Source organism: Triturus cristatus, chromosome 1_1, assembly GCF_964204655.1.
Source record: "Triturus cristatus chromosome 1_1, aTriCri1.1, whole genome shotgun sequence".
In the NCBI taxonomy this organism is placed as follows: domain Eukaryota; kingdom Metazoa; phylum Chordata; class Amphibia; order Caudata; family Salamandridae; genus Triturus; species Triturus cristatus.
In genome coordinates, this window is record NC_140579.1 from 2,937,216 (window position 1) to 2,955,585 (window position 18,370).

General features: G+C 42.7%; 1 protein-coding gene across 2 annotated transcripts in view; it reads right to left on the reverse strand.

Moving 5' to 3' along the window:
- Window positions 1-18,370, reverse strand: part of LOC146869050 (E3 ubiquitin-protein ligase TRIM39-like) — a 126,508-nt gene that overhangs the window by 81,518 nt on the left and 26,620 nt on the right. For both annotated transcript variants that reach the window (XM_085643195.1, XM_085643112.1), the window contains one exon: window positions 18,338-18,360. In XM_085643195.1, the coding sequence (XP_085499321.1) occupies window positions 18,338-18,360 (23 nt within the window). The remainder of the gene's footprint in view (window positions 1-18,337; window positions 18,361-18,370) is intronic.

Genomic DNA, 18,370 nt, shown 5'->3' on the forward strand with positions numbered 1-18,370 from the left:
TCTTGTGATAGATTACTATGTGGACCTGGCACCAATTTGGGGCTCTCCTGGAACATCAGAGTGACTTAAGGATAAACTTAGTTACTGTTGGAGAGTAGGATCTGCACTTATGTTGCCCCCACTTTTTTTCTGATGTATACACTGGTTTCTGGCTATAGTCTGGCTGGGTCCCTGCTAATCAGGGCCCCAGTCTCTCTGTTCTCTCTAAACGACTTGGTGTGCATATCAGGTGCACTTGTCATTGGATACTGTGGCACCTTATGAGCCCCTAGTATATGGCACCTTAGGTACCTAGGGAATAGGTACTTCACAGGCCTACCAGGGGATGCAGCATGTATTATGCCACCCCTGGGAAGCATTCTCCATCTGACACCACAGGCCTGCTACTGCAGCCTGTGTGAGGTAGTGTTAATACTCCTCACAGAGATATAGGTTTCAATATCTCACCATACACACACATATAAACCTATCAGCCACCCCATGGCAGGCCCTATCAATCCTGAGGGCAGGGTGCATGGTTTACTATGTGAGGGGGTGCCTCTGCCTGAGCAGGGCCCCTCTGCAGCTGGCAGGGTATATCCCTTGTGGCTGTTTGTGGATGCGGTTAAACCATATACTCTTAAGTGCATTATAACCTCGCTGTAAATGCTAACTTTGGAATGACTGCATCAAAACATGTTGTGTTTGGTGTCAAACAACTTGGAATCATACCCCCACAGCAGTAACTGGTTTGGGAGTATGATCCCACCCTTTTAGAGGGGACGACATGTACCTACTGTGGTAACACGGTAGAAATCTGAAAGAGCCCTGGCATCACAGAATGGATGCCACCAGCACAGACACTGGGCTGCCCTCCTGCTAGTGACCGAAACTCGCAGTGGAGAAGGTCCAACAATAGGCATCCTGTCACAGGGAGGTGTCACCACCTCCCAGACAGGATTTAGTGTATTGGGGCTGGGTGGGTGCACTTCTAGAGTGCTTTGAAGTCCTGCACTGGGTGAGCAGTAGGCTCCTCTGTGCATATGCCAGCTCAAACCGGTTCACGGGCTACCTGCCCCTGCTCTGGCGTGGAACTGGACAAAGGGAAGTGGGTGTAACCACCCCCTACCCTGACCCTCCCAGAGGAGTGGTCATAGAGCTAGTCCCTCCCCTATCTTCACTATAAGATAGCAGACCTTGCCCTTGCAAATCAGATATCCCTGGATGACGCTCTACAAAGAAGAATCCTGGCCCTTCGACGTTCCACTACCTTTGGAAGACAGAAGAATCTCCCTTGGAGTCAAGGAGTGACTCCCCTGCTTGGCATGCGCCAAAACTCTTAATCAATGGATGCAAACTTTCCCGCTCCCGCCGGAGTTCGAAGTCCCTGCTGCCCCGGATGCAGATCTCCTGACTTCTCGATGACCATTGTGAGTCCCCAGCAGAGCTGTGGTGAGTGGACCCCACGAGTGATGATGAACAGCAATACCCGGGAACTGTGCACTATTGTCGAGTGCAACCCCTTCACGATGTTCTACAAACTTGTGCTTTGGAGCATTTGTGGCCCAAGCCTCCAGCAGGTCTTGCAGTGAAAATCAGCGGCCTACCACTTCCCGAGTGACCGTGGGCTCCTGTGAAGCATTTCTTGACGATGTGTCTTCGCGATCCCTTGCCCGTTGGCTAGCGGGTCCCCCAAAGACTTTCTGACCGACTCAAAGGGCTCCCCTGGTTGCTCCAGGCCTGTCCTCACATACCCTTGCTGGGTAAGTCCATCAGACCTTGCTGTTCTGCACCATTGACTTTCTTCAGTCTACACGAGACTTGCAGTTGCCAAGGATTGTTGGCTCCAATCCGGTTGCCGACACCGCCATTAGCTGCAGACATTGTGGGACACTCCGAATCCAGCTGTTGGTCATCGTCCCTCCTGGACCTCGTGAGCGAAGAGTCAAAACACCTTCGATGACCTGAAATCACCCGACATCCGTGGTCAGCCATCTTCCTGGCCACCGGTCACTGGCAAGTGACCTTGCACACTGTCCCTTCAATTTTCAGGTCTTCAGCAACTTGAATCCACCCTTGGATTCCACCGGACACTTCTTCAGTCGACACAAGCAGCAAGTCTTCTTTGGTCTCCATAGAAAACAGCGACGCGGCCTGACACCAAAAGACACCTATGCACCCGGCTTCCCTGGGTGAGGTAACTCGTGCACTCCGGTGCCCTAGTGTGTGTTGGCCCTAGAAATACTTACCTTGTAAGTAGCTTGCTTGTAGGCTTCCTCGAAGTACCCTAGAACTTTAAAAATCAAACCGCAACTTGCACCATTATAATCAATAGGGAACCCGCGACTGTGTTCACACACTGCACGCGTCTCCCGTGGGCCTGTTACTTACCTGCTAACACTGCAGTAGTGAAGCCCCAGCGATTCCCCAGGCCCTAGGCCTTGTCATTCTGCAAGTCAACATACTTATACCACTTTCTTAGTATATGGTCTGGTACGCCCCTTGGGCTCCAGCCATATTTGTGCTTAATTTATTGAGAAACGTTGACATTTGAATGTGTACCTGGCTTCTAATCTCATAAAGAGATTAGTAGAGTGTGTCTAGAAATAAATACATATATATTTGATATATATACCTGTGTGGTGTCTTTTCATTTGGTAATTCAAGAGATTATAAGGTAAAACAAGCTGCTTCACATTCCTCTGAGACTTAGCCTGAAGGCTGCTCTCCACAGCTACCACTAGGATAGCTTTCTTTAAAAGGTTGTCTTAAACCTATCTACCATAAGAGTCGAATTGGACTGGTGCAAGGTGGCCACTATAACTAGTGACCAGCATATGCCAGGCCAACTTCTCGCAGTTACCCTCACCAGCATAGTATAGCAATCTTTCCACCTGGGGTAACATGACAAGAGCTCTCTGAACTTTTGAAGCGGGCTTTCAAAATTTAAATGCCTGCAGCATTGTTCTTGCGGGTCATCACAAACGTAGTCAGAGGTGAGCGGTTCGGTGCAGGAGTATATTCTCGAGTGGGTAACAACCTAAAAAAGAGGTTTCCCAGAGGTATTGGGTGCTCATTTCCGCAACACATGAGAAAATGGGAGTCCCATACCTGCGCTGAGAAAAGGAACTTCTGGCGCTAGCTAAAGAGCAATTATTGCGAGTATCTTTAAATCTGTTATACACTCTGATCAAAACAGTACCACTTAAAAAGAATCATTTGTTAATCTTGGCTAAGATCACATTGGAACCATCAAAATATAAGAAGTGCGATGACACAGAGGAGGATGATATACGCATGTTCGTAGACTGCCCGTTATTGGCCTTCATCTAGGGGTAGGTAAGTCAGGTGTTCCGAGAAATTATTGGCTGCGAAGTTAAGGTAAGCCCCTGCCTGATCCGATTTGGGATGGACTTGTGCCCTTACTGGGACGAGTTAAACTCGGATCAGACCTCGCTGATATTTTTTCTGATATCGCTAGCAAGAGAGGAAATCTGTAAGAAATTGATCACTACCAATCCGCCAAAGGTATCAGAATGGGTCAGATCTGTAGAGATATCAGTAGACTGGATTTGGACCACACGTCGGCCTCAGTAGAGGAAAGATGGCGTCCCTTTGTGATATGGCAAAGTAAATCCTAACGTCCTCTGTCTTGCTGAGAAATGGGCCGTTCTCCTTCCTACAAAAGGGGAAAACCATAAGAAATATTCAATAGACACATAGGCTGGACACTCCAGGTGGTGGTGTCTTGGCTCACAGCTTACTTAGCTGGATGGTGATACGAGGACAACAAATGTAAATCATTCCTCTACAACCTTGGGAGGATTAGCACACAACCTCTATTACTGCAAACTCCATCATCGCTGCTCTAGAACTTTAGAGCACAAACCCCTCTAAAAATATATCCCTGAGTTTACAAGAGGGCTCAGTGAGGTAATTGCTGTTTGACCAGTAAGACACAACTGTGAATTCCAGCAAGACAAACTCATCCTTTCATCCTTGTCGGGTTGTTTCACTGCTCACCATCAAAGTGGAAAATATCTATTTCATGAACAGCAAAAATGAATGATCGAAAGCTGCAGAACTTTGGGAGATCTCTGCCCACACACCCTAACTACAGAGGCAGACAGGCACACAAACCCTGCCACTGTAATCACAGTCATCACTGCTCTAGATCCTTGGAGGGATTAGCACACAACCGCTAACACTGTAATCACCATCCTCACTGCTCTAGATCCTTGGTGGGATTAGCACACAACCGCTAACACTAATCATCATCATCATCACTCTAGAACCTTGGAGGGATTAGCACACAACCGCTAACACTGTAATCACCATCATCACCACTCTAGAACCTTGGACGGATTAGCACACAACCGCTAACACTGTAATCACCATCATCACTGCTCTAGAATCTTGGTAGGATTAGCACACAACCACTAACACTGTAATCACCATCATCACTGCTCTAGAACCTTGGTGGGATTAGCACACTACCGCTAACACTGTAATCACCATCATCACCACTCTAGAACCTTGGAGGGATTAGCACACAACCGCTAACACTGTAATCACCATCATCACCACTCTAGAACCTTGGAGGGATTAGCACACAACCGCTAACACTGTAATCACCATCATCACTGCTGTAGAATCTTGGTAGGATTAGCACACAACCACTAACACTGTAATCACCATCATCACTGCTCTAGAATCTTGGTAGGATTAGCACACAACCACTAACACTGTAATCACCATCATCACCACTCTAGAACCTTGGAGGGATTAGCACACAACCGCTAACACTGTAATCACCATCATCACTGCTGTAGATCCTTGGTGGGATTAGCACACAACCGCTAACACTGTAATCACCATCATCACCACTCTAGAACCTTGGAGGGATTAGCACACAACCGCTAACACTATAATCACCATCATCACTGCTCTAGAATCTTGGGAGGATTAGCACACAGCCGCTAACACTGTAATCATCATCATCACTGCTCTAGAACCTAGGTGGGATCAGCACACTACCGCTAACACTGTAATCACCATCATCACCACTCTAGAACCTTGGAGGGATTAGCACACAACCGCTAACACTGTAATCACCATCATCACTGCTCTAGAATCTTGGTAGGATTAGCACACAGCCGCTAACACTGTAATCACCATCATCACTGCTCTAGAATCTTGGTAGGATTAGCACACAACCACTAACACTGTAATCACCATCATCACCACTCTAGAACCTTGGAGGGATTACCACACAACCGCTAACACTGTAATCACCATCATCACTGCTCTAGATCCTTGGTGGGATTAGCACACAACCGCTAACACTGTAATCACCATCATCACTGCTCTAGAACCTTGGTGGGATTAGCACACAACCGCTAACACTGTAATCACAATCACTGCTCTAGAACCTTGGTGGGATTAGCACACAACCGCTAACACTGTAATCACAATCACTGCTCTAGAACCTTGGTGGGATTAGCACACAACCGCTAAAACTGTAATCACCATCATCACTGCTCTAGATCCTTGGTGGGATTAGCACACAACCGCTATCACTGTAATCATAATAATCACTGCTCTAGAACCTTGGTGGGATTAGCACACAACCACTAACACTGTAATCATCATCATCACAGCTCTAGAACCTTGGTAGGATTAGCTAGCACACAACCGCTAACACTGTAATCATCATCATCACTGCTCTAGAACCTTGAAGGGATTAGCAAACAACCGCTAACACTGTAATCACCATCATCACTGCTCTAGAATGTTGGTGAGATTAGCACACAACCGCAAACACTGTAATCACCATCATCACTGCTCTAGAACCTCGGTGGGATTAGTCCCCAACCGCTAACACTGTAATCACAATCACTGCTCTAGAACCTTGGTGGGATTCGCACACAACCAATAACACTGTAATCATCATCATCACTGCTCTAGAACCTAGGTGGAATTCGCACACAACCACTAACACTGTAATCACCATCATCACTGCTCTAGAACCTTGGTGGGATTAGAACACAACCACTAACACTGTAATCATCATCATCACTGCTCTCGAACCTTGAAGGGATTAGCACACAACCGCTAACACTGTAATCACCATCATCACTGCTCTAGAACCTTGGTGGGATTAGCACACAACCACTAACACTGTAATCATCATCATCACTGCTCTAGAACCTTGAAGGGATTAGCACACAACCGCTAACACTGTAATCATCATCATCACTGCTCTAGAACCTTGGTGGGATTAGCACACAATACCTACAACTTTAAACCCCTTCATTGTTGCTCTAGAATCTTGGACCAATAAACACACAATCCCTGACACTGTAAACCCCGTCTTCCCTATTCTAGAACTTTAAATGGGATTAGTGCACCATACTACCTCTGCAGAGAGGAGAAGTCATCTCACTATACGCTGTAATCTCGAGGCACTATTACTTCCTAAGATTCTTCTTTTCATCTTTGGATCTGGCATCCATAGGATCTATCTGTTCATTTATACTATGGGGGATCCATAGGATCAGCATTGCCATCATTTTATTAATGGTAGATAAAATTGGGGGGCGTGGCCAACAAGGTAGCCGGGCAGCAGCACTAAAAGAGAGCTCAGCCCAGACACAGACATACTCCATCCTCCTGCCACCCCTTTGACTCTGAAAATCTTGAAACTGATCTCCAGATAGGGCGGCGCCAGGGGGCATGGAAATAGTGACACCCCTGGAGCTATCTCCAACGCGCTGATACACAACCCGTAGAGAGGCCTATGAGTCACTCCCTCTCTGTCGGCGCCCAGGCAGCCTGCCGAAGCTGTGGGGCAGACCTGTGGAGCTGCCGCAAGGAGGTGAACGGAGTGTGTGCGGTAGAGCGGGACAGCCGATACCCCGATAGCGGTGGGAACGGCCTGCTGATAGTACCTGAAGCCTGGGATGGAGCCCCAGCGTGCCTCCGCTCTTGGTGACTGCCTCGCCACAGAGAAACGCCCCAACTTGGCGGCTGCATTGATTTACTCCCCTCCTCCTGAGACCGAGTGTGAGAAAGACTGCGACCGCTGATCCCCGGGACATTGCAGGCACTCCTAAATGCCGTGGCGGAGGTGAGCCACGACAACGGTGCGCCCTGGTTGATGAATGAAATAACTTTTGTATAGTGCAACGTTCACTTCAAGGAGTATCTTGGCGCTGTATGCGGGGGGAGAAGGCACCTTCCAGAAGAGAAAAAAACTGGCATAGTCTCAGAGATAGAAGAATGGGGACGGATCCGGTGGTGGTCCTGGTGGACTCATGGTGCTTGAGGTGGAGCTGTTCTGTGGACTCTAGACATCCACCCCCTTGTGCTGTGCAGGGGTAAGGCTGGAGGATATAATAAATGCGGCTGTACACACAAGCGGGAGGCTGCCAGCAATTGTTTAATCGCCCGGGATTGTAACACTTGAGGATCGTGCAGAGGAGCGTGAGGGTAAACGGACCGTCAGCCTTGGTAGCATGGAGGTGAACTGGACTGGACGTGAACCCACACACCTGGTGGCCGGCCCCATTAACTGGTGAGTGGGCTGTGTGACTTGCAACCTGCCATTGATCTTGGCATTCTCCTCCTGTAGGATTGTCGTTGTTAACTAGTTCTGAACTAGGAGCATGGCCTCCACAGTCACATGACTGCCTGGCGCCATCCCTGCACAGGCATCTGAACTCCAGTGGATTTGAATCAGAGCTGCAGGTGATACCAGGAGGTGAGAATTCTGTATCCTCTGTGCTGCTGCACCCCACCCCTACTCCTGGAGTGCCTCACACAGCCTGCCTGTGGGGAATTGGACTGGCAACACTGGTGGCATCCATTCTAGACACACAACAGGGTTGAGGTGTGGGAAGCAACCTCAACTGCAGCGCTTCCGCCAGGAATCCTGGAGATATTGAGGGAGAGAAAGTTGCAGGCCCTCACGGTGTCATGGGTAAGGACAAACTGCGCAGCGGCACCAAGCAAAGATTGACCAGTTCAAGGCACAGGGAGCGGGTACCACCACATCGCAGTCTCTCGGGGGCCCAGATTCTGACATCAATTGAATCCTCAGAACAAAACCAAAGCCATGGCCATAGACGTGAACCTCCTCCGCACCGACCTGCGCACGGTAGAGGAGCGATTAGTGGAAACGGAGACACAGGTCAGGGAAGTGCAGGGGGAGATCTGCGCATTGAAGGTGACGGTGGCCGCCCAGGAGATCTGCTTGAGTCGATTGAAGGCACGGATGGAATATGTGGACGGCCGGTCCCACAGATGTAACTTACGATTAGTGGGATTCCCCGGGGGCGCCGAGGGTAACGTTCCAGAGACCTTCATAGAAGACTGGATCAAGATGGCATGCCCACTATTTTTCGTGGTGGAAAGGGCCCAGAAGTCATTTGCCCCAACGCCCGAACCAGGAGCTCCGCCCAGAACTATATTAGGGAAATCTCTCAACTACAGAGACCGGGATGAACTCCTATGAGTGGTTCGGAGCCATGGAGACCCGATATTTGAAAATAGCAGTATACGAATATTCCCAGACTACACAAGAGCTGTCCAATTGCAACGGCAGTCCTTTGGTAGTGTCAAACAAAAACTAAGACCCCACCAAACTGAGGGTGCTGCGGGATGGACGTTCTCATATTTTCGTAACGCCAGAGAACACTCGGGACTGGCTGGAGGTCCATAGTTCTGAATGTCAGCCTTCGACATCCACGGGATCAGGGTTCACTGTGGCACGGAGATGGCCCCTCGGCTGCTCCAAGGAGATAAAGCTGATGTAGACGCCGTTCCAGATCTGCCTCAAGAGTGGTGGTGCAATCTGATGGTACACTGGACCTACCAAAACAATGACAGGAGCGAGAAGCAGCCAGTACCTTAGTCGAGGCAGTTACCTCTGCTGCTTCCTCAAACACAGAATCAGATCTTTTGGGGACTCACGAACACCCGAGCGAGACTCTAATTAAAAATAGTTATTTGTTTGTAAAAAAATGTTTTATTTATTTAATATATATTTCTAGATATTTGTCATATCTATTGAACATTATAATATGTTTCTATTTTTTTTATTTTTAATATTTGTATATATATATATATATTTTTTTATATATATTTTGTGTTGTTGTTGATATTTTGTTTGTTTTTAATTTTGAACTGACTCCAGTGGGAATATTAATTTTTACCCTTCCCCTATCTAACACTTTCCCTTATTGAAGCACTAACTGGAGTGGGAATAGTCATTTTTACCCCTCCGCTATCCAACACTTTCCTTACTGTTGCACTCACTGGAGTGGGAATGGTAATTTGAACCCCTCTGCTATCTAACACTTTCCCTATTGTTGCCCTCACTGGAGTGGGAATAGTAATTTTTACCCCTACGCTATCCAACACTTTCCCTACTGTTGCACTCACTGGAGTGGGAATAGTAATTTTTACCCCTCCGCTATCCAACACTTTCCCTACTGTTGCCCTCACTGGAGTGGGAATAGTAATTTTTACCCCTACGCTATCCAACACTTTTCCTACTGTTGCATTCACTGGAGTGGGAATAGTAATTTTTACCCCTCCGCTATCCAACACTTTCCCTACTGTTGCACTCACTGGAGTGGGAATAGTAATTTTTACCCCTCTGCTATCCAATACTTTCCCTACTGTTGCACTCATTGGATTGGGAATAGTAATTTTAATTATTCAGCTATCCATCATTTTCTCTACTGTTGTATTTTTTGTTTTGTGAAATGTACGTTTTAATTATTTTTTATAGTTAAATGTTTGAATTAATTATAAAATGGTCATTTTTTTAATCTATGTATATATTTTATTTTTATATAATTTAAAACTGAAAATTAAATAAAGATAATAGTGATTAAATTATTTGAAAGTAAATATATGTATATGTATAAAATATTATGTTTGTGTGTTTATATATTTTAAATTTGTTTATTTCTTTATATTTTGTTAAAATATATATTAAATTTAATTAATTTTGTTAAAAATGTTAATATTATAAATATTCAATATATTGTTTTATTGTATTTTTAAATCAATATTTTTTTACATCTATATTTTTGACTTTGATATTTTTGATTCGTTATTTTTGTACTTACCTGTAAAGGTATTGGAGTCGATATTTCTTTAGTTAATATATTTATTTCGATATATTGATCATCTATATTTTTAACATTGATATTCTGTCAATGATCCGTACCAATGCTCAGTCCTCATGGTTGCGTCCGGTATGAGGACTGACTACTCTTTTGGTATTATACTAACCGATCACCACCAGTCAGTCATAATAGGCTTCTTGCTTATTTCCCACTCCACTAGGAAATTCACAAGACAAATATTCATACATTGGCCCTTTTCACTGTATTCCTCTACACATGGAATCACTTCCCTCGTTTCACCTGGGTGACCAGTTTCCTTTCTAAACTGGTCTACTTTTATATGTTGTTACTTGAACTTCCCTTTCTACTACTCAGGAGACTTCGCTCTCCTTACGATGTACTAATTTTTACTTTTCCGCACAGTACTATATTTTCCTCAGCATGGTCGCATATACATACAATTGTATATATTTTAAATAGATTCCAACAAGATCTTCTCTGTATCTCTCGGACTACTTTTGGACATTGTCCTTACTACAAGGCGCTCAGGTATTCTATATTCTTATTAAATCTCACTAATGTTTATTCTATCCTTGCATGCAAAATGGAAAACTAAATACACACATTTCTTCGTATCTTAGAGAGCACAAGGCATGCAAAATGTAGTTTTTCACTTGTATTATAATATATACTGGCATTTCCTGTGGCCCCCTTACTTGGGTTCTCATCTTTCGGTCAACATCACCTATCATGGGTACCGCTTTTTATGGCTTTGGGTGAGCTGACGCTTCAATGCATTTTTACACAATATCCTCTTTGCGTTGTGACCGGCATATATAATTTCATGTCACTATTTTCCTTCGCCTCATCACTGCTATATGAGGTTGACTCGTAAGAATTTTACGTAAAAGATTTCATGAGAGATGATGTTCCATACTGCTGGAGCAGAGTTTTCTGTTAGAAAATTCTGGGGCTTTTGAAGCTCTGGCATGTCCATGCGTCATATTAATAATTAATAATTAATAATTAATTATTTGTCTTGTGCAAGTGAGTCGAATTAACCAATCTGTTTGTCCTAACACAAGAGAAGGTTACACAAGGGTTAGCTTATTCTTTGTATTTATAAATAACGTGCAAGTTTTCCATGTTTAAACGTTGCTGTGTGCTATTTATTTTGAGCACAAAACGCTGTCTGAATTAATGCTCTATATGTCGCAAAGCTAGATAAATGCATACACATAAGGGTATTAGTGGGGTTAACACTGTCTAATCATTATGATGTGGTAATCTTTATTTTGTCTCTTTAATTAAAGATGGTCTATTGTGGCCTATGGAGGCCTTTATGAAAATAACTGAGAATAATTTGAAGCCTGGCTGAGCTGTGGTGCAGGCGAAATCTATCGTGTAGCAAGGGAGACCCCTGCCGGAGTTCAGTTAACAGAAAAACTGACGGTAGTCCTTATAAGGAAGTTTCCGGGAGGACATCAGCAAGTTTGGAGGATATCCAAAAGAAATGTTCGTCCTTGGGGAACAATGAAGCCTAAGAGAGAACTCTGTGCAAAGGCTGGTTTGTCGGAGGAAGTGAATTTGAACAGTTGCAAAGTTTGATTCTTTTTCCGAGGATTTAATATTATGACTTTTCTTGAGCGGAGATTTCAGGATGTAGTCAAGATACATCCCATCCTTCTTGTTCTACTTGGTGATACAATTTATGCATGTGGGTTTTCATTGTATTTTATAGTATAAAATGTTAGCTTAGGGAGGGCTCTCCCCACTCTTTCTTTCGTCGCCTTGCTGCGTGAACTTGCGTTGCAGATGACCGATGCTGAGGACTTTATCCTGAAAGACTTTACAAGAGACTGGTCCTGACCCGTTCTGACACTAGTTAGAATAGGTAACTATGAGAAATGATTCATTCTGATTTTATTCTGACTAATTTTAGATAAAGCAATATAACTTTTAAACATGGTGTTGGTTGTTTCTTTCCTTGTCATTTATTGAACATTTATTGATTATTATAGATTGTTTATATTATGTTAGACAGCCACTAAAACTGGTCCTATCGCCTAGATATAGATGCAGGGTGTTTAGGAGTTTTCACATTTATTGATTATTATAGATTGTTTATATTATGTTAGACAGCCACTAAAACTGGTCCTATCGCCTAGATATAGATGCAGGGTGTTTAGGAGTTTTCTTTCCACAGGTTTGCTGCTGGTAGAGTATCGGAGCATATGTTAGTGAAATGGGCCCTAGTGTATGATGAATGTATGTGCGTGTAACTGTAAAAATTACTCTATCTGTGGTAGTGGGCATATATCTGATACCCTGATCTGTATCAATTTCTCTGGTAGCAGAGGATGGTTTCGATCAGTGGTAGTCTGTTTGTTTTCAAGGTGGGTGGAAGCTTACCCGACAAGGAGGAATGATGGATTGACAGTGGCAAAATTACTGTTGAGGGAGTTGATTCCTAGGTTTGGGTTTCCAGTCACAATTGAATCTGACAGAGGTAGACATTTTCAAAATGAACTCATTGGTTTAATTTGTGAAGCATTAAAAATACAACAGAAGCTACATTGTGCATACCGACCAGAGGCTTCTGGTGTGGTTGAGCAGATTAATGGCACAATCAAGAACAGAATTGGGAAGATGTGCTTAGCCACTGGCATGAAATGGCCAGACGTTCTTCCTCTAGTCTTGATGACTATGAGATCTACTCCAGACAGAACTACAGGTTTGAGTCCACATGAAATCATTATGGGACGTGCAATGCGTCATGCATTCGTACCTGTGAATAAATTGATGGCAATAACTGATGACATGATTTTGGATTACTGTAAAGGCCTGGCTGACGCAGTTCATTCTGTGTTTCACCAGGTTGGGTGAGGATTAAGGTGCACAGAAGAAGAAATTGCTTGGTTCCAAGGTGGGGAAGGCCAAGACAAGTTATTCTGACTACAACGACTGCAGTAAAGTGTGCTGGAGTGAGACACTGGGTACATGCAAGTCATACTCTGAGAATTCCAAGTCCAAGAGAGGGAACTGGTGAAGAGTATTATGAAGAGTCAGATTCCAGTGATGGTGAAGATTCTGAAGATACAGAATCAGTGAGAAGGGAAGCAGAGAGAGCTTCAAGAGAGTCACTGCGAGTATCAGAAGAAAGATCAGATTCTGTTTCTGTGAGAGAGCCTGAAGTTTCAAGTAGCAGTGGGGGAAAAAGAAAAGAAAAGAGAAAACACATAGAGACTACTCCTGAATCAGAGGAGGAGGAGATTGAAGAACCACTTGAGATTATTCTTGAAGAAACAGGGTCAGAAGAAGATAGAGAGGGACAGATTGCGGAAGACCCCCGAGGAGGTGTAGGGAACATTGATGAGGAGCTAGGTAAAGGGACAAATAGACAGCAAGAAGATTGCGTGTCGGAGACCCGAGGAGGGACAGAAGTAGGGAAGTCTCAAATAGTGGTGAAAGAATCTGTGGAAGAAAAGAAAACTGCTAAGAAACGAAAGCAAAGGGCAATTGAAACAAAATCGGATGATGAAAATGAACAAACAGAAGGTCGAGTTCTGAGAAAGAGAACTTCGATTGGAGAGAGGAGTGTTAAGGAAATAAAGCCAAAAAAGGTTGTGAAAGGAGATCGTTGGCCTAACAATAGAGTGAAAAGACTGAGATACAGGATAATAAGAGCAAATACAAATGCATCAGAAGCTGAACAAGTGAATGAGGTATCCAGTCAAACTTCAAAGGCTGAAGAGGTTGAATTAGAGAAGACAAAAGAACCAGTAGAAATAAAAAGAGTTAAAAGACCCAACCAAAAGTATAGGTCGCCGGAATGGACGTATGTGACGCTGCCTGAAGGTGAAGAGGTGGGAAGTCAAAGAAATCCAGAGGAGACCGTGCGAGAAGTGGTTGAGGAGGATACTGGTGAAATCCTGAAAGTACTCTTGACTGACATTAGAGAAGAGTCAGATACTGAGGATTCAAGTGTTGGAGATCTGATACAATTTGATGTTAAAGAAATTGGAGTGAAAAATGATGAGTATCCAAACTGAGTGAAAGAAGAATTCACTTGGACTAAGTGAACAGAAAGATCTTTGAAGAAGCTGAAAAGTTTGGAAAAAACGTTGGAAATTTGATAAATTCTAATTACAGTAGTGGAGTAGAAGTTAAAGCAGAATGGCTAACATAGAGAATAACCAAAATAGATGTGCCTTCTTTAAAAGATGGTGCAAGATGTGCTGCTGTTGTACTGGAATATTAATGCTTCTATGGGGTGTTTTAGTTTTATTAGTTACTTTTAAGGTTGAATTTGGGATGGATGAGAACATGACTAATATAGAGGAGAATTCACAAAAAGTAGTCCCAATTAAAGGTGGTAGTTACATACACAAAGATAGGTCAATTAACAATTTTTCTAGTAATGTTTTTTCTAAACTGTTATATGAATATGTGAAAACAATGGAAGTGAGGGATTGCTATGTCTGCATGCAGTTACCTGCTTCGGTTTCAGAGGGTGTTACTTATCACCATTTACCAGCTACATATGGTATTTCTTGTAGTATTTTAAGTAGTGTTTTTTATTTGTTAGGGAAAGTAGATTATAAGATGTCTAACAGAGATAGTATTTTTGGGCACTTGCCGATGAACAAAGAGCTGAATCCAGCTAAAGAAGCTAACACTTTTGGTGAGATTTTTATTGAAGAAGAAGGACTAACATTAGATTATATTTTTAAGAATAATTTAACTTGCAGTTTGAAAGAAGAGGAGAAAGCCTTCCTGGATATGGTAGAGGAAAGGAGAGTGAACATGCAGGAGAAAGGGGGAAAATACGAAGTGAGTGAGACAATTTGGGACATTGAGATGGGAAAAGAGTTGAAGAATGGGGTTAGTCCAACTTTAGCTTTGGATGCACCGCAGAAGGGTAAATTATGCATTACCAGAAGGAAATCCCAATATGATACATACTTTGTGGGAACTAGTGAGTGCCATGATACATACTTCGTTGCGACTGGTTGGGGTTTTAGAGGTGGAGAAGATACTATTTTTCCAGGAGTGTACTATGTGTGTGGGAACAAAGCTTATTACAGGTTGCCTGACCATTGGTATGGCACATGTTATGTGGGTTTAGTTTTTCCTAAGATTTTTCATACAGATAAAATAAGTGATGTAGAAGATATTAATGTACTAAAACGTTTTAAGAGAGAAACTTGGTCTGAAATAGTGGGTGACATTTTTGGGGTTTTAATTCCAGCAGTGGGAATTTCTTTAAATGCTTATGGAATTCGGAAATTGTCCACAGTGGTTGATCGTTTATCGACAAATACCGCAGGAGGATTTCTTTTGGTAAATACGGAGTTGAGTGCCGTACGTGCCATGTCTATGCAAAATCGACTTGCACTTGATATTCTTTTAGCCAAGGAGGGTGGAGTTTGTGGAATTTTGAAAGTTCAACATTGTTGCACTTACATTCCTGATGAAAGCAGAGACCTGAAGGTCTATATTAAAAATATTACTGATTTGCATGAAGATTTAGTACCACTTGAAACTGGGAGTTTATGGACTAAACTAGCTAATAAGATGATAGCTGTTAAGGATTTTATTACTAAAATAGGTAGTACTATTGTAGGTAGAATATTGTTTCCTTTGTCTTGTATAATTGTTGCTGTGTTGATACTGAGATTGGTGTGTGTGTGTTATAAAAACAGGAGAGGGAAAGAGAAAATTTTGAAAAATAAAAAGAAAAATAAGAATTCGAAAAATTCGAAAAGAGAACCAGAAGAAATTGAATTAGAAGAATTGAGGGAGAGTGTTTATTTAGAGACTAAGAGAGATGATGAAAGAGAGACTGGTGTTTAATGTTGTGTAAGGGGAAAAGACATTTCTGATTTCTCCTAAAATGGGACTAAAAGTTTCACTAATTTTTTTTTTTGGGTTTATTTGGTGATAAAATCACCAAAGGGGGGATTGCTGGAGCAGAGTTTTCTGTTAGAAAATTCTGGGGCTTTTGAAGCTCTGGCATGTCCATGCGTCATATTAATAATTAATAATTAATAATTAATTATTTGTCTTGTGCAAGTGAGTCGAATTAACCAATCTGTTTGTCCTAACACAAGAGAAGGTTACACAAGGGTTAGCTTATTCTTTGTATTTATAAATAACGTGCAAGTTTTCCATGTTTAAACGTTGCTGTGTGCTATTTATTTTGAGCACAAAACGCTGTCTGAATTAATGCTCTATATGTCGCAAAGCTAGATAAATGCATACACATAAGGGTATTAGTGGGGTTAACACTGTCTAATCATTATGATGTGGTAATCTTTATTTTGTCTCTTTAATTAAAGATGGTCTATTGTGGCCTATGGAGGCCTTTATGAAAATAACTGAGAATAATTTGAAGCCTGGCTGAGCTGTGGTGCAGGCGAAATCTATCGTGTAGCAAGGGAGACCCCTGCCGAAGTTCAGTTAACAGAAAAACTGACGGTAGTCCTTATAAGGAAGTTTCCGGGAGGACATCAGCAAGTTTGGAGGATATCCAAAAGAAATGTTCGTCCTTGGGGAACAATGAAGCCTAAGAGAGAACTCTGTGCAAAGGCTGGTTTGTCGGAGGAAGTGAATTTGAACAGTTGCAAAGTTTGATTCTTTTTCCGAGGATTTAATATTATGACTTTTCTTGAGCGGAGATTTCAGGATGTAGTCAAGATACATCCCATCCTTCTTGTTCTACTTGGTGATACAATTTATGCATGTGGGTTTTCATTGTATTTTATAGTATAAAATGTTAGCTTAGGGAGGGCTCTCCCCACTCTTTCTTTCGTCGCCTTGCTGCGTGAACTTGCGTTGCAGATGACCGATGCTGAGGACTTTATTCTGAAAGACTTTACAAGAGACTGGTCCTGACCCGTTCTGACACTAGTTAGAATAGGTAACTATGAGAAATGATTCATTCTGATTTTATTCTGACTAATTTTAGATAAAGCAATATAACTTTTAAACATGGTGTTGGTTGTTTCTTTCCTTGTCATTTATTGAACATTTATTGATTATTATAGATTGTTTATATTATGTTAGACAGCCACTAAAACTGGTCCTATCGCCTAGATATAGATGCAGGGTGTTTAGGAGTTTTCACATTTATTGATTATTATAGATTGTTTATATTATGTTAGACAGCCACTAAAACTGGTCCTATCGCCTAGATATAGATGCAGGGTGTTTAGGAGTTTTCTTTCCACAGGTTTGCTGCTGGTAGAGTATCGGAGCATATGTTAGTGAAATGGGCCCTAGTGTATGATGAATGTATGTGCGTGTAACTGTAAAAATTACTCTATCTGTGGTAGTGGGCATATATCTGATACCCTGATCTGTATCAATACCAATGTATGTATTTTTTCTGCAGCCTTGACAAAGCCCAATGGACGAAACACGTGTCGGCTGCTAGTGCTCGTATAGACCAGATATTGGCAGTTCCTGCTTGTATATAAACCAAACATTGTGGAAACTACAAATGGAATAAAACAACGTCACGAAAAAGAACAAAAACTTTGATGGACTTCACATTAGGACTACTTTTGTTTATTGAGTGGACTTTCTATGTGTGCTCTAGTACTTAATATTTTGTATATTTTTTGCCAAGGACACTGTCCTAAGCAGGTGCACACCCTCGGTGGCAGGGTGTCTGCAGTACCATGGTAGCACCTCTACCCCACATGAAGATATATGTGTATGATCCAACATCCCCAACAATAGTGCTGAAAATTGGATCTGCAGTTGTCATGAGCAGAGCCACCATTTGTGTCTGTATAGTTAGGAAAATATGACTTCGTTTTTGCCCAACTTTAAATTGAGGAAAACCTGGGGGACTTTTCCAGAATGGGCTTGCCTTTTCTGTATGTTCAGGGTACTTTTCTTAGGAATTCAGTTAAGCTTTAAAGATACAAATATGTTTTGTGAGGACAGCAGCTCATTTCTGTGGCAATTACTTCAAGACTCAAAAGAGTTTGCTGAAAATTTGCAGGGATTTATGAAAATTTAAGAGAGCTTCCTGATGACCCAGGGAAGGTTTCTGAGGACTTAAAGATTTTTTTTGAGAATGCAAAGTGATTTTATGAGGATCTGAAAGTTTCCTAACACTTTGTGTGAGCTCAATAGTGGCATTTACACACTGCAGCAGTGAGACCTGCTCCTTACACACTGACAGGAGGATAATAAATCAGCCTTACCTGCTTAGGGTGCTTCTGACATCCTGCAAAACA